Source organism: Xenopus laevis, chromosome 2S, assembly GCF_017654675.1.
Source record: "Xenopus laevis strain J_2021 chromosome 2S, Xenopus_laevis_v10.1, whole genome shotgun sequence".
In the NCBI taxonomy this organism is placed as follows: Eukaryota; Metazoa; Chordata; class Amphibia; order Anura; family Pipidae; genus Xenopus; species Xenopus laevis.
Window position 1 is genome coordinate 22,268,928 of NC_054374.1, and position 26,983 is coordinate 22,295,910.

Here is a 26,983-nt window from a genome sequence, read left to right on the forward strand (position 1 = left end):
TGGGGATGGCTATTGTTTGCAGCCTGTGCGCGCGCGGAGGAGCCGGAAAACATGGCGGAGAGCTGCGCGTGTCTGCTAGTGCTGAGCGCTGTGTTTCTGTGTAATCTTTGTAAAATCCTGCTTCCTTCTTTCTCCTCGCTTGTAAGTAAGCGACTGATCCCGGGAAGGGGGCGGGGGTGAAATGGCGCCTAACGGGGTCGAGAGATTGTTTCTGTGTAACGTTAGAGAAGGAGTAAAAAGTCTCGACTTCCATTGTTGCAACCCTACAGCCCCAACGCCTCACACAATTCTTCTGGTTATTGTACGGGCTACGGCTCAGTGACTGTATCTGCTGCCTGTGCTAGCGATGCCGCTGACGCCATGTTTATTGTGGTATCGTTATCCCCACCCCACTTAATGCCCTTTATTTTTCAGCTACATTGAGAGCTGGCTCTCCTATGCCTGTAATTCATATTAAAGTTCTATAAAGGGGTCACATGGCCCTGGGGAACGTCTTGTTTAATCCTGTGAATCCCTGAGGCTGGAAAGGGGGAGCTTAGTGTTTAGTAATGTTGCCCTAAACAAATATGGAGGCTGCTGTTTCCTCAGCTATTTTTCTTCACTGTATCCCCAAGTGTTTTTTTTTAAACCTCCCAAGACGACCGTGTCACCATTGTTTCATCTCCTTACGTCTAGGGTTGCCACCTTTTCTAGAAAAAAATACCGGCATTCCTATACATTTATATTTTCTCCCTATTAATAACATTGGGATTAACCATCATTTTTACCGGCCAGGCTGGTAAAATACCGGCCAGGAGGTGGTAACCCTACTTACGTCCCATGGTTGCTGAATTTTTCCAGCAACCGTTCCTTATATTTATTTACATAAAAAAAAAAAAACTATTTCCATTTTACTATGGGCAAAAAAGATGAAAATCGGAGGAAATGAAAGCGTATATTTGGAGAACACAAATGTTAGAATCGTGCATTTTGATGTTTTGCCTATGGGGCAAAGTGGGGTGAGCAGATTCTGCTTCTAGTGGCATAACAGAAAAATATTACTTGCAAGTGCTGGAGATCAAGCGGGAAGTTTCCGTCGCTAGCGAAAATTTGGTAGAAATTCTCAGGGACATCGGCAATTTACTAACAGATGTAGAGGAGCGTCGATAGAGCAATTTCACGCACTATCGCCAGCTGACTTTTCATTCAGGCGAACAACTGTTACTCTGCAAATTCATTATTGTTAATTTTACCCCCTTCGCCAGAGTTTCTTTCGCCATCCTAGACTTGATGAAGCTACATCCTCCTCAATCCTATGTCAATGACATCCCGTATGCTGAAAAGTTCTAAAAAAAAATGCTGTTTTTTTTATATTTTTAAGCGGGGTTTTCTTTAAAAGTTCTTACTTAAAAAATTTTTGTTATAACATTTGTTTTCAACCATTTGAGGGTAGGGTTGCCACCTGGCCGGTATTTTATCAGCCTGACCGGTAAAAATGATGGTTAATCCCAATGTTATTAATAGGGAAAAAAGATAAATGTATAGGAAGGCTGGTATTTTTTTCCGGAAAAGGTGGCAACCCTATTTGATGGGCATGCCACATTTGTTTTAGGGTGGGCTCATGTCTAGGCCATTAGAGTATCTCTTTTGTCATTATTTTGCTTCCTTGGACATTTGTTATAATAGGTAGCCACTTCAAGCATTTGCACCAATATATATATATATATATATGTACCCGCCCTATTCAAATTGACCTAAGCCCAAGTGTACCAACAAAGTTTCGCTTGGCAGAAATGAACGTTCGCGACAGTTTGCTATGTTATGCTCCTGCTGACGAATTAACTATAGATAATAATTGCCAGCGTTCAGCTGCAGAGACAAAACTGTGCATATTAGTTAATTCGCGTAGTGGTAGTGAATTTTGCTTGGCAAAATGTAAAAATGAACTGCCCCTAAAATCCTTTTTTTGCCCTCAATGTGTTGCTGAAAGTTTGTGGGTTGGAAGAAAGTAGTTGGGACGTCTCCACTCTTAATAAACTGAGTAGGGTGTATTAAAACAACTAGAGATACGCCACTAGTTCACCTTAAAAAAAAAAAAAAAAAAAAAGCTTGACTATGATCGACGTTAGTGATGTGCAGGTCAGGAAAAACAGCCCACACCCATAAAATGTTGCCATGATAGGACGCACATCCAACCTGTACCCACATCTTCTTGCTGTGTACACTTCTACTATGTGTGCCTTTGGTTTCAAGACAGGGAGCAGCTGAGATGTGACCTGCACCCTAGCCCAACCAACAGTGGTCACCAAAATTTCAGCCCAAAACCGCCCAAACAGTGGTCAAGCTGCATATCACTAATTGGCATGTGCCAACCTCATTTGCCATTTATGTTACTTTGCAATGTATGTTATTTTGTATATGGGCATTTTATGAAGCTTCACTTAAAGATCTGTAAACATCCAGTTAATAATCAGAATATTTTTTGCCTTTTCCACATCCATGTCTTAGAAATTCCAGCAGTGGCACGGTTAATAATAAACTAAACTCCTCAAATCTTGTATTTCTCCTCCAGGTTTCTAGGCTACTACAAAAAGATGCAGAGCAGGAGTATCAGATGAGGTCTGATATTCAGAATATGAGACAGGAGCTTTCTAATATCAGCGTGATGGACCAGTTTGCCCAATACGCCAGATTGGAACGCAAAATTAACAAGATCACCGACAAACTTAAAACACATGGTAATGTGATCAGGTTTTAGCAGCATGCTATGTTTTTAGGTTCTCTGGTTCCCTGGTTTTTTATGTTAGCGAGTAAATTCGATACAGTCATTCATGTGTTTTTTTTTCTCTTTTATTATAAATATCTTAAGTTATAAGGGAATGAAGATGGGAGCAGAGAAACGTAGATATTCTAAATAAAGAATGGAGTATTAGCACAATGCCATGTTTGCAAAAGCTAATCAAATTTACTCTAATGCAAATGTGCTGCATAGTTTGTAGTGGTCATATTCTGTTGCTTATGAATATTAACATTAGGAAACATTTGTTTACTTGCATTAGAAAATGTTATTAAAAAAATTAAGAAGATGGTGCTAAGCACTGCCAAAGTATATAAAGATGTAGTAACAATATTAAATAAATAAAGAGAACTTGCAGTTCACCCCAGTCCATGTGCACATGAATATACAGCAAAACGCTTAAATGTGAGATTCTTGAAAAAAATTATATATACTGAATTAGTAAAAGTAAAAAAACATTTATTCGGACATGAGAGACAAAGGCCTAACGTGTTTTGTGCCTACTGGGGCACTTACTCATAGGTAAGTACGTATGAGTAAGTGCCCCAGTAGGCACAAAATGCGCTAGGCCTTTGTCTCTCGTCCGAATAAATGTTTTTTTTACTTTTACTAATTCAGTATATATAAATTTGAAGAATCTCCCATTTGAGCTTTTGTTACAAAATGTAATGACAAATCACTTGATAATATTTCGAAATATAGTTTGGCCATGGCAAATCATTTCTGAGACCAAACAGTAGAGAACAATAGTTATGATATTTTGGCTTCATATCAAAAATCAATGCTGTTCTGTTTTAGTATGTTCTAGAATGGCCAATTCTAAGCAACTCTTGGCCTTCATTTTTTTCATTTTATTTGCCGCCTTCTTCTCTCTCTTTTCCACTTTTAAATGGGGTTTAGTGATGGGCTAATGGCAGTCACTGACCACATCTAAAAACAAATGCTCTGTAAGGCTACAATTCATAGTTATTGCTGATTCTTTCTGTTCAGACCTCTCCTATTCACATTCCCGTCTCTTATTCATATCAATACATGGTTGCTTGGATAATTTGGATCCTAGCAACCAGATTTCTGAAATTGCAAACTGGAGTGCACATCAGAACAATGGCAAGATCAAGGGCAATGTATAAAATAAAATTTTAACGCCATCTTTGTTTGCACAGACCATGACAGAGCAGACCCAGTTCAGTTGCTGTAATCTACCCACAGGTCAAAAGAATCAGTTTGCTCCTCAGCCTTTTATTTGCTTTCAAAATGCTGGAGGTATGCTAAAGAAAATAAGTTTTGTAACATTGCGGTGATCAGATTGGTTTGGCTTCAGTATCCCATTAAGATCATTGTGGAAACATAACCAGTCACAAAGCCAATTTGGTTGATGACCTTGTTCACAACTCAAACTGTGGCATCGGCATAATACTGGTTTAGTGTGTCCAGGGAATACCTTTAAAACATAACTCTCTTAAAATAGCCACATGCCATGAAATATAAAACTGTCAGATCCTTGCTGTTTGGGGTAACACTTATGATATACATATTACAGACCAGCAACGATAATAAAAAAAACCCTTGTTTCTCAGTCAAAGAGGCTTTTGCTTTTTGGTTCAGACCAAAATCAAACTCTTAACAGGGGAGGTATAATGAAACAAAACTGCAAGATTGTTTTTAAAATGTAGTCCTGCAGGATTTATTCTCTTTTTTTTTTAAAAAAAAAAAATTAGTTAAGGGAATAATCTGGTTACTAAAACTCCCCATGCCTTAAAAATATGCAAAATCCCTGTTCTCAATTTCACTCTAGACAGACCGCAACTGCTAATTTGTGTCTAGGTGTGAGTTTTACTAAACAGTTGATTTGTCGGTAAATTTCAAGGCCAGATTTCAGCATCCTGTGCCTTAGGGAGATTTCAAACAACTGTTGTCTTTGAATGTAATGCTGGAAATGTCACCATTGCTACAGTCTCTATAAAGTAGTGTTGATTGCTGTTTCTTCACAGTGAGCTTCAGGCAAGGTGTGGACAGAGGTATGTCATGTGCGTATTCAGAAGGTCATCCTGCCTGCCCTACTTGCTAACTGTAATGAGGTTAAAAAAAAAAAAAATCTTGGGTGCACACTCAAGGTATCCTCGAATATAGGGCATCTTGAGTAAGGTTTGTGCTGTGTAGCCTTAGCTTGTTGATACTGGAACGGCCAAGCCTGTTGAAACTTCTATAGCAAGGCGTCCCAAACCTTTTTTTTTACCCGTGAGCCACATTCAAATAGAAAAAGAGTTGGAAAGCAATGCACGCATGAAAAACATTCCAAATAATGGCTGTCATTGGCTATTTGGATGCGACTGCAGATGATGCAGGGGTGATGCTTTTAAGTGTCATAGGCCTGGATTTTGTGCAAGCTCTGTCTCAAAGCTTGAAGGATAAAAAGGTTAATTAAAGGTGACTTCAAGGACATTTGGAAATAGAAAAATATACCTTGTTAAATCAAAGGAAAGTTTGCCTACTATCATTTTTATTTTATAATAGATAAGAATTATCCAAACAACTTTTATAGATCTTTACATTGTGTTTTTTCTCTCTTCTATCAACGTCAAATGACTTTTTCAGAAAGAAGCACTCTGTGAGTCTAGATTTTTAGATTTCCCTCTCACTACTATAGCATCATTAAATCTAGTGACCACATAGCAAACTGAATGAATAAATAACTTGCTCAAAAGGCTGCCCACTGTGTATCATAGTGTAGTCTCTTGCGCATCACTTTGGTGTAGTTGAAGACCAGTTACTGATATGAGCAATTTAACGTTCCCTTGATAGGAAAAGCGCATGCTTAGTAAATCCATTATTGTCCTCCTCAGATGAGGACATTGTAGCCCCCTTTTCTAAATGCTGTGCTGTCTAGCCCATGTCAAAATCTAGCAATGCCACAGCACATTAAATATGAGATCACTTAGGGGGTGATTTATCAACATTCAAATAGATTTTTTTGAATTTTGCTCAAAAACAAATTTGAATTAGATTTTCAAAAACTCAAATGTTAAGCCCGAAACACTCGCATGTAAAACTTCGGCATCTGAGCAAGGAGGAGAGACTCAGGCAGGAAGTGATTTCACACAGGTAATATGGCAGCTGCTATCCTAAACAAACACTGAAAGCTTCTACAGTTTACTCAGGTATGATAAAGCATTCTATTGAATAAATATAGTGTTATAGCTTGCACTATTGTGTCTAATCTATTTGCAATAAACTGCCTCTGTAGCTTTCCTTCTCCTTTAAGACCCAGTTGTGGACGAGCCCTTATAACTTATTCTTTAATCACAAATGTAATCCTTTAGGTCAACCGATGCTTCTTTGCCAGTCCGTGGCAATTTTCTATTAACACAAATTTCAAGAACCGTGTCTCCTTCACTAGGTAGCTAGAGGACCCTTGTTATAGAAACTTAATGAAATTGCCTTGTGTGCTATATCTGCTATAAATTCCCTGTCATAATGTAGTTTTGGGGTGTTTTATGTCTGCAGTGTTTTTTTTTTCTCAGCCCATTAGAATAGAGTTTTGTTATGTGTAACATACACACAGGAGATTCAGTTTCTGTTTAGACTCTCGGAACAGAAGAACATTTACATGTATTTAGGCAACTGACCAGATATCACACCTCTCTGCTTATGCATATTCAGCTAGGATGGAGAAAAGGTTGGGGTCCATTGTCATCAATTAAGGCATTGCAACTTTGTATTTAGTAATAATTAGGTTACCAATGATGTGTGTTTTACATTTAACTGTAAGCTAAAGCTAATCAGGAAAAATTGTATAATTGGAACATTTTATACAGGATTAAAAGACATCTGTTGTCTATATAGTCTATAGTCATGCAACATTTACATAATCATTCACTAAACATTTTTAAGTATTTGCAGCAATTAGTAACGATGCCCTCACTCACCTCTTTCATATTGCTCTTCAAATATTGTGCTGATTCTCTTGTGACTTACATAATGCAGGGTCTTAACTTAAACCTCAGCTACATGGGAAGCTCTTCCTTTTGGTTTTAGTTAGGTTGCTGCTTGGGTAAGTCTGTGTTTCAGGAAAGAGATTTTAAAAAAAAAATATTACAGGTATGGGACCAGTTATCCAGAAAGTGAATTCCTGAATTATGGAATGGCCATTTTTCATAGACTCCATTTTATCCAAAGTTTTCAAAATGATTTCCTTTTTCTCTGTAATAATCAAGCAGTAGCTTGTACTTGATCCCTAATAAGATATAATTAATCCTTATTGGAATCAAAACTATTGGGTTTATTTAATATTTACATGATTTTCTAGTAGACTTGAGATAATGAAGCAATAGAATTCTTAATGAATCGGATAAAAGTTGAGTGTAGGACTGGCCAGATATGGGATGACTTTGACGTAGTTGGCCAGTTGAAATATTTTGCAATATATTAAACAATCTCTGTTTTATTTAAAGGGTTATTTGGTCACTTAATGCACAAAATGTCTTAAAGGAGAAGGAAACCCCCTCTGCGCAAAACCCCTCCCCCCGTGCTGCCCCTCCTCCCCCCAGGCCTACCTGTCCCCCTGGGCAAATGCCCCTAACTTGTTACTCACCCCTCTGCGCAGGTCCTGTCCACAGAGTTCACAGTCGCCATCTTCTCCCATGCAGCTTCTTCTTCCTGCTTTGACCGGCGTCTTCTGGCGCATGCGCAGTAGGAACATTTACTGGTATGTATCTACTGCGCATGCGCCGAATGTCACAGTTTTCCGATTTCACTTATTAGAATCATAACCAGCCTATTGGGTTTATTTAATGTGTACATGATTTTCTAGTAGACTTAAGGTATGAAGAGCCAAAGTATACAGAAAGTTCCGTTATCCGGAAAACCCCAGGTCCCGAACGTTCTGGATAACATGTCCCATACCTGTGTAACATAGACAGCACTCAAATTGCTAAATGATCATGCTAACTATTTTTCAGCACTGGCAGGGCTGTGAAATCGGTACATAAAAGATTACTTGTGCTGAATCTTAAATGGACCCTATAAATTTGTTCCATTCTGTACTTTTAGATTTACTTAATTCTTTCCAGCTCTTCACTGTAGCAGTAGACTTTTAACATATTTGCACTTCAGATTATCAATTGATGTCTTAGATCAGTGATACCCAACCAGTGGCTCTTGAGAAACATGTTGCTCACCAACCCATTGGCTGTTGCTCCCAGTGCCCTCAAAACAGATTCTTATTTTTGAATTCATTCTTTGGGGGCAATATTTGGTTGCATAAAAGAGCCTTCTGTAGGCTGCCAGTCCACATAGGGACTACCAAATAGCCAATCAGGAACTTTTTTCATGCTTGTGTTGCTTTCCAACTCTTTTACCCGTGTGCTACATTCATATAAAAAAAGTTTGGCTATCCCCTGCCTTAGATTATATGGTACTCTTACACAGTCTGGGGCCACAGAATCATGTTATGTGGTTGAATCTTGCTTTTTTGGTCTCCACTTGGACCCTTTTTGTTTCTCCACTGCTTGGAGACGTAGTTGCTATGTCAGTGCTATGTTATTAGCAAGTAATATGACATCCTACCAATGATGTAGAACATACATTTCTAAGTTTCAGGCTACACTACATGCAAAATGCTTTTCCTTGCAGCATACTTTTCCCAAATCAGCCTGAACACAGCAGAACCTCCAGTAGGCAAAGGGTTAAGGGATTGTTAACACAAATGCTTTTTACAAATTCATTCTTTGTTTACCATGAAGCCTTATGTAGCGGACTCTATAAATGTATTCCGGCACGTTTGGGCATGAAGTGTTTGTCTTAAATCAACTAGTGTCTTTTAAAAGGATCAGGGTTATATTTTCAGCCAGCTTTGTTTTGCCAATGAATGAAAAATTTAAATGAGAGGAGCCTATGGGTAAGTGCCCATTTGGGCACAAAACGAGCTAGGCTTCTTGTATTTCCTAATAAGGTTTTTTTGTTTTATTAAAACCCGAGCTACTGATTTACTAGCAAATGGACATCACCCCACTTTGAATTGTACAGATTGAAAAATTGCCAGACAACCCTTGGACTGGGGGCTGTCCCGGTGAGGAGCCATTTATTATGATTTTTCTTCTTATTTTTGATTGATAACTTTTCTTTCAAGCACAGAGGCATACACCACTACTTGTATATTTACCAGACAGAAGACTTTATTACGAACACTAGTACTGAATTGCACAAATTCATTAAAACATGAATCAGACACTCAAGATGACCTTTCAGTGGTGATGAAATTTGAGGAAGACCCACGAAAAAGCGCTCCCTCTGTTTCATACTAATTTATACAGATCAAAGGTATATAGAGGAAATGATAAGTAGCAATAACATAAGCACATTCTTGCTGTTGCCACATGTAACCCTTTTACTCGCCACTTACGTGCAAATAACCCTAATTATTTTATGAAATTTCATTCACTTATGCATTCCAACATAACAAATGATTATGTATGTATTAAAGAAAGCTCTTCAATAGTTACATAATCAAAGGAACAGTAACACCTAAACATTAAAGTGTCATAAAGGAATGGCGATAAAATGTACTGTTACCCTGCACTGGTAAAACTGTAGTTTAAATAAACAAAGTTTATAACCTTGCATTTATCAACATTGAACCTCATTTTCCAGTTTGCTGATCAATTTTCCAATTTAGTCAAATCACTCTCCAAAGTGGCAGCATCCTGCATTGACCTTATCGTTATGCGCAATTTAGTATCATCAGCAAAAATAGAAAAAGTCATTAATAAACAAGTTGAAAAGCAAAGGACCAATTACAGAGCCCTGTGGTACTCCACTAAAAACACTGGTCCAATTAGAAAATGTTCCTTTTACCATCACTCATTGTAATCTATCTTTTAGCCAGTTTTCTATCCAGGTACAAATACTATGTTCCAGGCCAAGATTCCATAATTTAACCAGTAACCTTCTGTGTGGCACTGTATCAAATACTTTAGCAAAGTCTAAGTAGATTACATCCACTGCTATCCCAAAGTTGAGGTCCCTTCTCATATTCTCATAAAAATAAATAAAATCAGTTTGGCAAGCATAAAACCATGCTGGCACAAACTCACAGTATTATTATTCGCACTGATCAAGTATCTTATACTTTGATATCCCTTCGAAAAGCTTTCCTACGACTGATGTCAGACTAACTGGCCAATAGTCCTGAGGCTGAGAAGGGGGATACCTTTTTATATAGCAGCACCGCATTTGCCAGTCCCTTGGGACCATGCCAGACCTCAAAGAATTAAAAAAAAATAAAAGTAAAGAGGTTTGGCATTCACAGAGCTAAGCTCATTAGTACCCTGGGATGAATACAATCCAGTCCGGGACCTTTATTTATCTTTACATGTTCTGTTGTCTTTTGAATTTCCTTTTGCATGAACTATACAGCATTTGTTGTATTGCTAGAATTGGAAACCTTCATTAACTTTTTCCTCATTTGTGTAGGCAGGCAAAAAATAACAGTTCAGAATCTCAGATTTTTCTCTGTTCTCATCAGCTGACCCCACTCTGATATAAGGATCTCACCCCTTCCTGCTTCATCTTTTTATTATATACTGTACATATTTAGTAAAAGTTTTGGATTATTTTTTACTTCTTGCTGCAATACCCCTTTCCACCTCAGTTTTATCTTGTCTGATAGACTTTCTGCTTGATTTAAAAAGCACATCTTTTCTTACCCCTCCCTCAACACTTCTGTTGAAACACAAAGGTTTTGTTTTGCGATGATGTTCTTTGCTTGTAAGGGGAATATACTGACGTATATTTATTAAGCAGCATTTTAGACATTTCATTTTGTTCTGTGTTCAGTGAAAAGCCTTGCAGAGATGCCAACTGGCAAAGTTTGCACGTCTAAAATTTTGTGTTTTAGTTACTGCCTTATAGAGTTTTCTGCAACATAATCTCAAAGGAAACCATTTTATGATCTCTATTGCCAAATGCTCACCCATGCAAATGCTAGAGATTCGTTCGGTATTATTAGTTATTAAAAGGTCCAAAAGGGAGTCCTTTCCATATATGTTTTTTTTACCAATATTCATGAAGATTTTGGCTTTTATAATGTTGGGCACCCCATGCAGCCTGAGAACCACAGTTTCTCTATCTCTTTTTGTATTGTTCACTCAAACTGTTCCTCTGATAAGTATTTATTACTAAGAGCTGTTGTATTGCTATGGACATGGTCACTGGTGTTACATAATTCTCTAATCCAAAAATTCAGCCTGCCAGTGCATAAGGTGGCCATAGACGTAACAATTACATCTTTCTCGGCAAAGATCTTTCCAAGAAAGTTTGTTCGTTTCAATACACGTGTAGAAATGAATCGTCAGATATACAGGTATAAACAATAGGGTTCTACCTGTATCTGACGATTCATCACTAACAGTGGGCAATATAGGCACCCGATTAAAATTTTCCACCTGTGCCAACCGAAGAGCCGACCGCTTTCTCCATGCCTTCATCAAATCACAGTCTGCATTTCTTGGAACTCAACTATTTCTAGTGGAGGTCTAACATAAGTCTGCCTCAGCATCTTTCAATGTGTCTCTATTTCTTCTGGGTATATTACCATAGTTCATTGGGATCTGAATAAAACACTACCTATTGAAGGTTCTTGCCAAATTGCAATGAACTGTATTGACTTTGTGGAGCCAAGTTTTTTACAAAAAGACTATGGGCCAGTCTGCACAAAGGTCTTCACAAACAAGACGGACTAGTTTGGTCTGATACTTTGGCAAAAGGTAGCCATGTTAATGCATTATTTTGTGTTAAGAGCAGCAGCAGTATGTGTGCAACATTGAGGGAATGCGTGGGATAGAATCAATTGTTTAAAAGTGGCCAAGCACTTATGACCAAGTCAGTAGCTTATAGACTCGCTACTTATTTATTGGACTCATTGGCGGGCCTGCCTGATAATGGGCGGGCATTGATGCAGTCTTTGTCTGATGGGTCGCGGTAGACCCCCTGTACATCATCCGATAGCCCGGTGTGGCCAAATTGGGCCCAGATCGCTTGTTTGGTGGCCTTTTAAAGCACCCCTTAAAAGAGATTGTTGGTGTCTTTTCCAGAGGGTTCCTTGAGATGCTATTGCTAATCTTATTCTGATATTACCCTGCCTGCTTATAAGGGCATTGTCTACCTACTTTGCGTCATAGGTTACAGTTATGAGAGAGCAAATTTGTTGAGAGAGTTGTAAGAAGTCATAGATAACCGTTGCTTCAGTTAGTCCTTTTTAGTTTACTAAGAAGAAGCATTGTAACATTCCAAGCTGATTATGATTTGCATGGGCAAATTGTACCCTTGATGAATATGAGTTGCTCATTCCTGTAGGAATTATAGCCATGGTAGCTTCCAGGTTAAAATGTTTTTTCTTTATGCAATTGTACATTTTTTAAAAAAAAAAAAAATGTATGACTATTTGGTCTGCAGATTAGATTGCCATGCATCGTACATTTCCTAACTGTCAGTTACTTTAAACCTGCTCTACATTATAGACATTATCTCTAGTTTGGCAGATGGTGACACCCCCACTGCTGCTCAGATCATTGGGGCATGGTATCTGGAGGAATGTTTTAGAAGACTAGTAGCACTTCAAATATTTTGTAACATTTTGGTTCATGTATGTTATTATTCCACAATAAAAATAGCGCTTTGTTGGATAGCAGTGTTTGCGTATGGAGAAGACAGGCAAGCATTTTTTTTGTTTCGAGAGCTCTAAATATCGAAGACTCGGTTACTGAACTCTGCTTTCCCCTTCTAACAGTTGCGCTTTTACATTAAACCATTGTAGCAGATGGTTTCATTTGGACCAGCAGTCTATTTTTCAAATGCTTTTGTTGGCTTTCTCTCAGGACTTTAGTGGTCTACAGCTCGAGAACATAATGGTAGGTTAATTGGCTTTTGATTTCCCTTCCCATTGGAGGGAAATTAGATAGTGCCCTGCAATGGGGCAGAGACTAATGTGCAAAAACAGATGTGTATATATGTGTACATCTTCCAAGGAAGCTCAGTGTGTGGATCACTGCACTTAGTGAAGACTAAACTGTCGTAGCAAGGCCAAGATCAGTCTCTCGAATCATAACATGCCTGTCTAGGTGCATTCTCATGTAGGGAGGCTGCTGGATCAATTTTGGAATTACATTTATTCTCCATTCCTATGTCGGTTACCATTTCACTTTCTAATGCTGTCAACTGAACATGTTTTCATGGCTGAATAAATACAGAATTTTTCTTTTGATTCCTACTGATTAACTAAAAGCTTTACTCATGTCCTGTCTTTTATTTTTCTTTATTGTTCTGTATCATTGCTGGTGATTTGGCTTTTTGTTAAAACTTTTCCATCTCATTTCATAATAACTAATATAGATAATACTAATATAGTCTTTAATTCCTGTATCTTATCTTAGGGATGCACCAAATCCACTATTTTGGATTCGGCCGAACCCCACGAATCTTTCGCGAAAGATTCGGCTGAATACCGAACTGAATGCAAATCCTAATTTGCATAAGCAAATTAGGGGTGGGAACGGGAAAACATTTTTACTTCCTTTTGTTTTGTGACAAAAGCCACGCAATTTCCCTCCCCTAACCTAATTGGCATATGCAATTAGGATTCGGATTTGGTTCGGCCGGGCAGAAGGATTCTGGGCATCCCTACTTAATATGGGAAATTAATATAATTCTTGTTGTTGGCATCCCTCTGCTGTCTACAATGCTTATGGTTTGTGCAAAACAAATTCCCAAAATCCTAAAACATGTTCAATAACTTAAAGGTTTATACAATGGTTCTGCTGACACAAAGTCAACCCACACACGACCTTAACCGGCAAGCCTTCATATTTAAAGGAAAACTAAACCCCCTCCCGTACCAAAAGCCCCCCTAAATTTCACTAAATGGTTCCTACAGACAGCATGGATATGTTTCCCATTGGTGACTCGTATGTTATAGGCTCCTCAGGTGGGTCCTGCCACCACTTTGCTCAGGGTGAAGAACACACACTCTGAGAAGAGGAATCTGAAGTTGAATTAAATGAGGGGCTGAAACTTAAAGTGCATATTGGTGTTTTTTGGGGAATGATAGAGCATCTAGGTAATTGCATAATTAAGGGATTCTTTTATGGGGTTTCTTGTTGCATTTTAATGAGCTAAAAAGGGAAATTGACAATAAAATTAATAGGAAAAGCAGAAACTGTATCTATAAATGCTTACTCCATTATTTGTTTACAGTGAAAAGCAGGACGACACAACTATCAAAAATTAAGTGGGTTATCAGCATTGTCTTCTATATATTACAGGTAAGGAATGAATACATTCATCAAAATAGGAAATAAGAGCAAACTGAGTATTTTCAGCAAGCATAGCTTATTGTATATACAGTATTGGGCGTTTAGTCGCTGCATGTTTTTGACCTTCTTCAAATATATCTGTAGAGGCAGGTAAGTGCCACTCAACTGTATCAATGCAAATATGTAGAGAGTATATGTGTATATATCCATTATACAGCAAATATAAGATATATCCTACTTGTTGGAATGTTTATTTTTCCTGTAGAAATACATATATTTGCCAAGGAGTGCAACTTCTAGTTTTGAGTATTTGCTTTAACATTTCATTTACATTTATGTCGATTAACATGGTTCTCTTTCAGGTGAACATTATAAAATAGTCACCATCTCATTAACCAAGGTGATTCGAATGTTAGACTAAAGGTAGCCATACACGGATCGATAAAAGCTTATTGGCCCGTGTATGGGGCCCCCCCGACGGGCTTCCCCGATCGAGATCTGGCCGAAAGTCGGCCAGATCTCGATCGAATGGGACTAAAAATCCAGTTGGATCGTGGCCGCATCTGTTCGTTGATGCAGGCCCGCGATCCGCCCGCTCCCATTCGTTAGGATCCGATCGTTGGGCCCTAGGGCCCACGATTGGATCAGCCCGATATTGCCCACCTCAAGGTGGGCATATCGGAGAGAGACCCTCTCGTTTGGTGACGTCGCCAAACGAGCGGATCTCTTCGTGTATGGCCACATTTAGGGCCAAGAAAGTCTTATTAGCTTGATTTGCTGTATTAGGTATGTAGCAATGTTTTGAAATTTCAGGCTTGGAGGCAAGTTTTGGTTGCATAAATCCAGGTCTACTGCTAAACACAGTCTTCCGTAGGCTGCCAGTCAACATAGGGGTTACCAAATAACCAATCACAGCCCTTATTTGGCATTCCCATGACTTTTTTCATGTTTGTGTTGCTCCCCAACTCTTTTTATATTTGAATGTGGCTCATGGGTAAACTAAAGTTGGGGGACCCCTGCCCTAAAGCATTGGGAAATGTATAATCACTAAAGTTGTGCCAAAATGTTAGGCACCCCAAAATGATTATGATTATTTACCTGAAACCCTAGGTTGGTGCTTCAGTTTGCTGAAAACTTCACCGGTTTGGGGTACTAAGCTTGTTGAACCTGTTCTCCATCTCTTTTTTTTCTTTTAGGATGTTGATCTGATCTGGGTGTGCATGCATTTTTGAGAAGCAAAAAAGCCACCTTACTCTCTACTGTGTATGTAGAGAAGAAGGTGGCCATACATTACAAGATCCGCTCATTGGGCAAGGTTGACAAATCAGCAGATCTTTCCCCCGATATGCCCACCAAAGGTTGGCAATATCAAGCTAATTTGATCATTTGGCCTTTCGAGATTGAGATCTGGAAGATTTTTGGCCACCTTTAGGTATGCAGTTATAATCCCTGGGGGTGCCTAACATTTGGCATCCCCCATTGAGTATACCTTTTCCTTCTCCTTTAAGTTAGTATTTAGAACTTAACCTCAAGCAATTAGACCTTTTGGCCACTCGCTCACTTGATGATAAAACTGGCCAATAACAGTGATATGATACAGTGATCATTTTTTTCTGCAAAACAATAAATAGGGGCAATCCTGTATTACAACTGAATGCAATGAATGTCTTAAATATATACAAGCAGGTGTACAGTCTTAGCATCAACAAATGATCCTGTATTTCTAGTGCAGTGCAGGCAAGTCATAAAATATTTGCAATTCCCACATCTGCCCAGAATGTGTTTTTTGCCTCACTTTATATTAACTAGCTCTTTGGTGTATATAACATAAAAGATATTGGTCTTACTAATATAATATAGAAAATAACTACAAAAAGGGGTATTTGCTAGATGAATTTGTGAAAGGAGAAAGCACAAGAAAGCTATCTCATAATAGCTCAGCTGGGGGAGCTGGTCATCAGCTCTTCATCTGCTCTCTTTCCACTGTCATGGCTGCTGGAGCTAAAAGAGGCTTCTGTGGGCTTCATGTATAACAGCCACTTGAACGGTGTGAAGTGCCTTCGGTTGCTCAGTTGTATGATCACAAAGACCCTACTATTTCACAGCAACCTCGTGAATCACTTGTGCATTTGGTGGAGGGGTTGAGATTTAAATGTTGCAAGTGTAAAAGCTGCATATTATATGTTATGTCTTAACATTATGTTTATTCTTAACATTTTTAGTTGTATCATTTCTCAGGAAGTTTAATGGATTAAACGTAAAACCTTTTAACTGCTATCCAATGAATGCTGTAAAAAGAAAGGCAATAATGTATATCAAACTGAACCCTAGCGTTGACTTTATTGCATAGGGTACATGGAGTTGGGCAGAAAATCTGAACCCACGAGCCGGACATATTTGAACAATTATGGTGGTTTCCTGTGGCTTAATTGGTTGTCCATGATTCATACAGATAGATAGGACCTCTGTCCAGTCATTCTGAGCAATATTCACTAAAAAAATGCATTGGCCGATGGTCTTTATTTGTTCCATGTGGCGGTCATTTTAAAAACAAGCATAGTCCTATGCCAAAAGGGAGAAATCACCATCCTTAGGACCTGGAATCTTCATTTCAATACAAAATCCATGCAAAAATTTAACAGGCTGAATAAGGGAATGAAGCCATTGCTTGCAATGTTTTCTTTTTATTTTACCTGTATTTCCAGTTTTACAATATTCAACTATGCTGTTATAGGAGTTGATGTTCTAGAACAGTGATCTCCAACCAGTGGCTTGTGAAAAACACGTTACTCACCAAACCCTTGTCTATTGCTCCCAGTGGCCTTAAAGCAGGTGCTGATTTTTTTAATTTCTTGCTTGGAGGCAAGTTTTAGTTACATAAAAACCTGGAAGGGGCTACCAAATAGCCAATCACTTATTTGGCACTTTTTTAATGCTTGTGTTGCTCCCCAACTTTTTTACAATTGACTGTGGCCCATGGGTGAGAAAGGTTGCCGACCTCTGTTCTAGTGAAACCTGGGGGACAGGCCGTAGTCAGCCTATTTCCTTCCGGGCAGAGCTGTGGAGTCAGAAGACATTTTTGGTACCTAGAGTTGGAGTTGGTAATTAAAAAGTGTAAATACATTTAAATTGTAATTAAAAAAAAATATGGTTTGTTACAATGTCCTGTTTCACAGATACTAATACTTATAAAGTAATTCTCTGCTGTAATAATAAAGTCTAGTGTGTAGCTGTTTCACTAGTGTGAAGCCCAGCAGAGATATTATAACCATATTGTATATATTTTGTCTTTGTTTCAAGTTTAGGTTTAAAGGTGACCATAGACGTCACAATTATGATCTTTCCAGGAAAGATTGTTCGTTTCAATACACATGTGTAGAACTGCATCATCGGATATACAAGTAGAACAATAGAATTCTACCTGTATCTGACGATTCAGCACTAACAATGGGCAATGTTCGGGTGCCTTCAAAGGTGCCCAATCAAAATTTTCTGGCCAGCCCGATCGATGATATGCAGGTCTTCGTCAATATCGGTCGGCTCGTCTCCCACCATACACACACCGAATATCGTACAAAAACTCGTTTCTTACGATATTATCATCGTGTCTATGGCCACTTTAAGGATTGTTTGTAGTTTCTTTAATAAATAAAATGAAAAAAGGCACAATGTCATTAGTTATACAAATATAGTCATGCGAAACAAAGATTTGGACTGTCTGCAGGCTCAGAATAATCCATAGATTTCATCTGGTTTTCAAAAAAGTCCAACCTAACTAGAATCAATGATTGAACCTTATTTATGAATAAAAAATCAGGATTTAATGGGATTGGGGACAAACACTAGAAAATCAAGCAAAAATCCCGAATCCCTAGTTTTTTTTTTTGGGCTTTTTCCTGAAAAGCCCGAATTTTTTGGATTTTTGTCTGAAAAGTCTGAAATAGTCAGGTTTTCAGGCTCTGATTCCAGCGCAGAGCACAGAAACTTCCACGTAGGATAGGGACCTCTCCCATTGACTTATATACAACCTCGGTAGGTCTGAGATTCCGGATTTTCAGATTTGGACTTTTTCCATCCTCAGGGTATAATAAATCTTGAAAAATTTAAGTTTTATTTTTCCACAAAAAAATTGGATTTTATAGTAAATTTTTCGAGTTTTTGGCATAAATAACCGCCTTAGTGTTTAAGGATGAACAGAAGCACCCTGAACACCAGTTCACTTTGGTCCAAGTGGTGACTAAACTGTCATCTTTCAGTATCTAGGGCAACATGCCTTCATTTACAAAAACATGATTTCAGTCTGTGCACATTATGAAAATTTGTATTGTTTAATATTGGCATTCTCCTTAGCTTTCTTATTATGTAAACCCTGATTTCCACACATTTTTGGAATTAAAACAAACCATGCAATTTATTATAAAATCTGCAGTGTCAAGCAGTATGAAGCACCATATAGTGCAAATCATTTTCAGACCCAGGTCTCCTAATTGCAAAAGTCTCCAACACTAATGATATTTTAAACAGTGAATGCAAATACACCACCGCTGTTATAGAAACAGAGTTTTACCAAGCAATTAGTTCTTTCATGGCATGGCATCTGCTCTCAGCCAGAGGAGAGTTAGTCTTGAAAATGCCAACGGCAAATGTTCTAAAATAAACATATAAAATAGCAGTAAACAGGTTAACAAATACTCCCAGCTTTGTATATTCCAACGACCAAAGTAACATAGCACATTTTAACTGATGTGCACTTATCTCCCTTTGAATCATCACATATGACAGCCCATCTATCAAAGGTCGAATTTCGAATTCATGTGAATTTTTTTTTTGAATATACTGACAATTGTACTTTTCTGGGAAGAAAAAATTTGAATCAAATGGTTCTGGCTCGAAAATCTAATCGTATTTGATTCGTACAAATCTAGTTTTTCTCCTGAAAAAAAAAAACTTGAATGTCAGGAAGGCTATTAACATCTCCAAATGGCTCAAAGGACCTCTGCCATTGACTTGTACATAAACTCAGCAGGTTTTAGGGGGTGAATATTCAAATTAAGACTGTTTCCATGGTCGAGGTGTGATCAATTTTACATTTCAATAGGGGGATTAAAATTTGAATTTTTAAACTCGAAAATTTGAATTCAAATTTACTATTCACCCTTGATAAACATGCCCCTTAAACATGGAACCAAGGGCAGAAACTTCAATACTTTATTCTAATCACGGTATACTTGCTTATGGCTTTCACTGCTATCCTTGATGTATCGGGGAGATCCACTATTGGGCTTCTGTATTAGTCAACCAATCTAATGTGGTCAAGTAAGAGTTAGAATATAAGAAAATTGCCGAAACACAAAATGTGCTGCCTTTTGGGAAGATCAATGTGTTTGATAAGTGTCCATAGTGCTTTGAGTGCCAAGTGTCAATGGTTTAGCTACAGTTCCAAGCCTGTAAGTGTCCATGCAGCACACGAGGTGTCATCATTTGAGGCTTTTAGGTGTCCCTAAGCCATTTAGCATTTATTGACTTGCATATTAATTACTACTTTAATTAAAAATGCACAGTGTTTGTCTTACTGTTAAACATGGCTGAGATGAAAGCTGTGTTTGAATGGTTTAAAAATCCTATAGGTGGATCATTTACATACCACACTGCAGCTTCAGGACCAGAAATGTCCTCCTTGCATTTCCACTCATTAACGGTACCTTCATCATAATGTGCTCCTTGCCTCTATATAGTTACTCCTGGCCACACTGCCTTCCTCCAATTTCTTTTTTCGTGTCAGAAATACTTGGAAGAGGCAAGTCTGGACCATGTGCCTCCAGTCTGAAAGCCCTGATGTAAATCAAAACTTTGACTTAAGTTGGCCACACGGGCAGATTTAAGCTACCAATTTGGCCCTTTCATACCAAGCTGGCAGCTTATGATTGGCCACCAATATCTGGATGAAAAGCCAAAGTCCAAATATTGATCAGACAGGTTTTAAAATCCTGTTGGGTACGAGGACCACATTGGTTGAAACCTGCAGGGGTGATCCTGGCCCCTCCGCCGCCTGAGGCAGCAGCAGTTGCTGCTGCCCTCCCCTGGAAATTTGCTCTTAAAGTACCAGGAGGAGCATTTTTGCTGCCCCTTGTACCTAGTGGGGTGCTGCCGTCTGAGGCGACAGCCTCAACTCGCCTCATTGGCGAAGCACCCCTGGCAACCTGCATTTAATATTGTGATTCAGTCGTTTGACTTGAGGGCCTACCGAGTGGATCTTTTAGTGTATGGCCAGCTATACTGTAGTATCAACAAGCCATTGAAGCCAGTGTCGCACAATGAGGGAAGAATATGAAGCTGAGAAGAGATTGGATAGATCACGCTACTTGTCCAAAATATAACAATATTTGAAGAAGCGAAACATTTTGTTTTACAATGGCCTTCCCAGTCCCAGATGATGTAATAATATTTAAGAACTCAAGTTTTCTATGAGGAAGAGTGCAAAAAAACATGTCTATCTTCTGCCAAAGTTGCTGCTAAATACAGAATAATGGGGTACCCTGACACACTTTCAGTTTTATTTTGTTGCAGTCTTAATTGTGAAAATTGTAAATAACAACTATTTATTTGCTGAACGTAACAGGTTGCACAAAAATTTGTGGTCATAATGTTCAGGTTTTCAACTTTCCCTCACCCAAAATGGACTTCTGTACCGCAATGCTTTATATATTTTTAACGACCTAACCATTTCTTTCTAATCTTTATAAATATAAACATAAAAAAGTTTCATCCGTTAGAAAAGGGGGTTGAATGGGGCAGGGGAGAATGAATGGGTTGAGCTGATGCATAGCTGCTACCCACTGGAGGAAAACCAGCCCCCCCCCCCCGCGACACAGGTTTTAGCTTGTCCCATGTATCACTACAGCAGAGGTTTTAACTTTGTGGTTATTGTACTGTACATACAATTTCCAAATGTCCTTAGGGCTCAAGCATTTTTATCATATTTTGTACACAGTCTGACCTTTTGGTAACGGGTCATGGTTACTCCTACCCAACCAGTTAAACAGAACATTTGCCGTTTAGGTTCTGCTATGACATGGATAAATTCACCCATGCATACAATATTTCAGCATGGGTGAAATATCAGCGTATGTGTATATACAGTGTATTCTTATATATACCAACGGCTATTTTACATGGTAACTGTTGTCTTATCTGTGTTCCATATCTGTCTTTTATTAAAGCAATGTCTTTCCTACAAATAAAAACAAGAGCCAGGTAGTTGGTTGTTTCTGGGTGTTGGAGAAAGCGCCACATTGACCAGATATAACTATTTTCCCCCTTATGCAGTTCTGGAATATTGTTAGATGCCTTATTCAGATGTCCAAACTGTTCAAATGTGCAAAATGTCATGGAGGGCAATGAGAGAGTGATTTTGGACAATTGACACCACAAGGTTGGGTAAGGCCTAAACAAATAGGTTTCTGTTCTTTACAGTGAAACAATAGTCGACAATTATCTTCTATAAATCTGCAAATCCTTCTCAATAAAGGAGGATCCAAACAACTGCCATGTAGTTTAGAATATTTGTTATTTACATCCAAGTGCATCATCTTATAGGTGACAATTATCTTCTATAAATCTGCAAATCCTTCTCAATAAAGGAGGATTCAAACAACTTCCATGTAGTTTAAAATATTTGTTATTTCCATCCAAGTGCATCATCTTTCATTTATCAACATTGATCCTCACTGACAAAGTTCTCCAATTTAGTCAAAGCTCTCTCTGCAAAGTGGCGGCATCCTATGTTGGAATGAGTGGCACCAAGCCAGCGACTGTATGTAGTGCAGTGGTGCACAAAGAGATAAATAGTGCTCTTTATTGTCAGAAGATCTTGGAACTGTAACCAGTAGATCAGGGGTCCCCAACCTTATTTACCCACGAGCCAATATTCAAATGTAAAATAGAGTTGGGGGCATGAAAAAAGTATCTGTGGCTAAATAAGGGCTGCGTTTGGCTATTTTGTAGCCCCTATGTGCACTGGCAGCCTACAGGAGACTCTGTTTGCTTGGCAGTACATCTAGTTTGTATACAATCAAAACTTGTGTCCAAGCCTGAATTTTTTAAAAATAAGCACCTGCTTTGAGGCCACTGGCAAGATGTTGCTCACGAGTGGTTGGGGGTCAGTGCAGTAGACCATTCCTGCCAATTGTCCATTATACAAATATAGGTGGAGGGTCCTGTTATTCATAGTGTTCATTATAGGTACATTTATTTTAGCATTTCGAGCTGATAAACTTCTTTATTTTTACACCAGCCGCACCCATTCCTGTGTGTGTGTGTAAAGAGAATAGTAGTTGATTTCTCTTGGAAAAGCGCTCATGCCCAGGCATAAACCCCTCCCTGATGTTAAAGAATTCAAGCATGAAAGACATTGGGAGGGATAAAAATGTTTTGCCCCTTGGCTACATTAGACTTACAAAACAGCATTTTATTTAAAATTCCTTTATCTTCTGTCACCGGGCGATTGTTCACCTAAAACAAGCCTTCATTTCTTTGCACACTAATTATATCTAATACTGTGTGTTTTTGTTTGAAAAGTACATTAGTAGTGTGCCGTCCTATGAAGTTCTTTTCATCCTTAATACAGGGCTATTTCCTCCATATATTGTTTTCCTGCAAACTCCCGCAGTTCTGACAGCTGTTGGGGGGGGGGGGTGGCTGGGATTTGCTGTTTATTGCAATGTATCATTTCAACCATAACACTTGAATGAAAATATTGAATCATGTAGGGCCCATTTCCTTGAGCCAATGACATTTTTCCAGCCTTCCTCTATTGGTCGTAAAGGCCATTGATTTCTTTCTTTGGCAATTGACCAATACAGTGCTATTTGACTAAGCTTTCATAGATATATGAACTGAATATATATGTGAAAAGTTGAATGTTTTTGCATCTGAAGGTGCAGCTCCTGGTGCTCTGGTGTACTATAGTACTGCCTGCATTTTCCGGTGCCATGCAGAGGTGCAAGATGCAGAGTACTAATGGCTGCAAAATGCAGGAGGGAATGCTTGTGTCAACTCTTGATTACGGGTCTGCCTTGCTCCTCCCTCCAGGTTAAGCACGAGGTTCAAAGCACCAACACTGACACCCAAGGGCACGAGTTTCTGTAGATGGTTTCTTGGCAGTGCAGTTTTTGATCTTCTTAAAGCTTCAGCACTTGTGTCCATAGGAATTAAGGCCTAACACCATCTATTCTGTAGGAAAATATTACGTCTGTTTTTTCTGCAACTAAAGTTTGAAGGGCTACCGGTGTCTATGGATGTGCAGATTTAATAGAAGATATTATGCAACTCAATCACCTGTTTATATTATACGGTCAGGGTTCAGTTCAGTCTAAGAATGTGTAATATGCAGCAGACTCCACCCACCACGTTTCCATACTTGGCAAGACTTGGCATAGATTATTTGTCTCCGTCTCTTGGTGCAGAGGCAAATGTTTTGTGCAGTGCCACACAGGTACAATATCTGTGATGGGTTCCTTACCCAAAAACAATAAAATGAACAACTCTCAAGTATGTATCAACCATTTATTATAATTGGAAAGGCAGGTTTTAGGCTCACCTGCATTCTTCTTCCATATGCCGCATGGATCAATGCACTGTAGTGCATTTCTAATGAACTCACGAGCTGCCATATCCTTTTATAAACCCAGCTGCAAACATTGTTTAGCCCCAGGAACTGCACCCCCCCCCCCTTTCCTCTCTATGGAGTCATGTAGAGACTGGATGCAAGTCAACCCCGTGGGGCTACGTGAATTCAATATTTACATGGTAAAGTGTCTTTTCTTGTAAGAATGAGATCTGACAACTTTGAATGAAAACGGCATGTAACTACATGATCCAACTTACTCTGTTTTATCATGAATTTGCTCTCTTTCACGGTTTAGTTTTAAGAACTTGGAAAAACACATTTAGGGTACGTCCCAGTTGTTGCCTTTGGGAGAAAATGGGTTGGCTTCCCACAAATTGTTAAATGTTTTACTTTACCGGTGGAGTTCCCTTTTTAAAAATAATTTGTCCTAGGGAATTAGTGCACAAACTATTTTCTTAAGATGGCCATAGACGTGCAGATATAACTTCAATATCGGACGAACAATCATGCGGTGCAATCTACCGACCTGCCATTAACCATTAAGATCAAATAGTAAAAAAGTAGTAAACGAACAGATCAGACTATGTTCTGCCCCTGACGGCAATCATACAAAAGTTATAACCGACAAAAGCTGTTGACAGTCTCCCACTGATATCATCAGATTGGCAATACATGTATAGATATTATCGGTAGCCGGCAGAAATTTTCTAACCTGTCCGATCAACTGAATGACTGATCACCATGGCATGAAAAATGTCGGGACGCTCCACACGGTCCGAAAATGGTATGATCAAATCTTTGCGTCTACGGCCAGCTTTATACCCAGAGTGCAATTCTTTGCATTTGCCTCACCACAAATTGTTTTGTAACGGCTAAAAACTTCAAAATAAAAACACATTGTGAACAGGATAAGCAAGTTTTCCCAACATAATCCGTGACCATTGTAGACTCCACAGTGTAATGGAACATGGAAATCAATGCTAGCTGTATATGTACTCTCTAAGGAGTATTCCAATAGAATGAATGCAGCTGCTGTTATCACCTATACATGATGCCCCTGATTTTTATTGTAGTGTGTCTAATGGTGGCACAGGCTGACCCATATGGACCCCCTGTAGCTTTCTAATAGAAGAATAGAAGATAAAAAATCCCAATCACTTAATCTTAAAGTAGAAGAAAATACATTATCACTGGGGCATGCCAATGTTAGGCACCACCTTCTCTAAGATACGTGATTATAAACACTGGGGGATACCTAAAATTTTGACTATCCCCCAGTGATCGTACCTTTTGTTCTTCATAAAGTGATTGGTTTCAATTAAACCATATCCCGAAAAGAATGGAATAGTATCCCAGTGGTGTCGCCATTTTGCAGGTGTTTTTGCTCGGACAGGGTCACTACAGTGACCCTGGTTAGAGGAATCCATGCAATGTCGGATGGATAGTGGTGTAAGTAATTGATATGCCATTGGTGACTGACGAAAGGGAGATGAACTAGAGGGGAATGTTATTTAAACACATGATGTTATTTGAATTTGCCAGGCAGCCTTGATGGTGTCCCTCATATGGAAATATTACTTGGAGCCGGTCACTGTTCTGCCTAGTAAATGGATTGCACCGCTGGAGAGACTCGTGGCATTTCCCACTGGGGTTGCAGGTAATAACAAGGGCGTGAGATGCATTTCATATTATATTTTGCCTTTTTATATCAATTCAAAAGAAATCTCAAAATGCATTTATCCATAAACACTGGCATATTTTAGCCTCTCTGCCGCCTGTCTTTGCCATCAATATAAACTTCCTGTCACTGCTGATGACAGTTGGTACTTGGCCACTCCCATTGAGTAGCAGTTTCCATTCATAACAATGACAGCAGACCCTGGGGAGGTATTGGGCATTTCCCCTAGCAAGAAATGACAGTGCACAAAGTTATATGTTTTACTTTTGCTTAAATGTTTCAACATCATTCAAGTACAAGGTGTTGTTTTATCATTGTGAACAGTATAATGTTTTCCCTTATTAATAGGAACTTCTTTCAGGCAAGAGTCATGTTAATTTTAAAGGGGGGCAGAAAACACCGATTTCTGAGCTTCAATGTGATGAGAACTTGAATTAATTACTAATCACCTTTGTATATTTTGAGTAGGTCCCTAAACTCAGGTAATCCGCAGACAAGAAGACGGGGCTTCTTCAGATGCCAAAGGACTGTGGTTGACTTGGGCTGATACAGTATAATGTATAGCACTTATAGCCTTGTTTTTTGTTAAACTTTAGTTTCTTCTTTAAAGGATTAAAATCCTGCAGAGAGATAAGCCATGGGCATATTAACACCACTGTATAGGCCAGAAACTCCCACATTTACAATCTACACAGATAAGTCAAGCTATTGTCACAAATGCATAATTAGTTTTATGGCCTTCTTTGGCTAAATGATCCGTTGAACGAACGATTCACCCATCAATGGTAAAGCAATATGTGAGAAGACTTTGGTTGTATCTTTGTCGTGTAGGTGGCAAGATCTCACATATATTAACCGATGGCTGTCTGTCCCTTTGTTTACCTTCACAAAAGGCATGAGCAGTAAACAATCGTTTTAACCATGATTATATGGCTGTACCATCCACTGACCAATTGTATTGTTTCAGAAAGAACAATAAGTAGGCAAATTTATTAGATCGTAATTAATAGATCTGAAAAGTAATTTCAGATAATGAACTCTGCCTGATATAGCTTATGGAACAGTTTTTTCTTCTGTATTGGTGCTGCTTTTGGTGCTCATGGGCTCCCAATGATGCAGAGGCTCTGTTTCTGATTTACTGAAAGTGTATAACAAAAAATATATTAATCACTTATATTTCTTTTTCAGGCGGCGTAGGAATTACATGTTGGCTTGTGGTTTGCAACAAAGTGGTGGCCATTATGCTGTATCCTATCAGCTAAGAAGAATGATGTTACATCTTTATGCATGTGCTTCTGTGCAAGTCATTTATTTTATGTATGTACAGTATGTCTGTATACTATTTAGTCCAAATATGTATGTTGCCTTATTTGCATTGTATGGGGGGTGTCTTTACATGTGCAAAATGCAAAAAAATCTGCCCATATAGCTCCATTCAGAGCCCTGTACTTCTTGCCTAAGGTTAGCATAGGCAGAAATCCTGGTTTATATCATTTTTGGGCCAGGAATAATGAATCTGTCTATTAGGTATGAATGGTTGTTCCCTTGTCTGTTGGTCACATGTTAATAAAGAAGGCTTTGGCCTCTGTCATTCA

The 26,983-nt window shown here is 38.7% G+C and overlaps 1 protein-coding gene across 1 annotated transcript; it reads left to right on the top strand.

Annotated features, from left to right (window-relative positions):
- Positions 1-35: 35 nt before the first annotated feature.
- Positions 36-26,983, top strand: get1.S (guided entry of tail-anchored proteins factor 1 S homeolog). The gene is given in 5 exon segments (NM_001093887.2): positions 36-141; positions 2,552-2,717; positions 14,024-14,091; positions 25,253-25,367; positions 26,577-26,983. Coding segments are annotated over 5 exon segments (513 nt in total). The 5' UTR covers positions 36-51; the 3' UTR covers positions 26,651-26,983.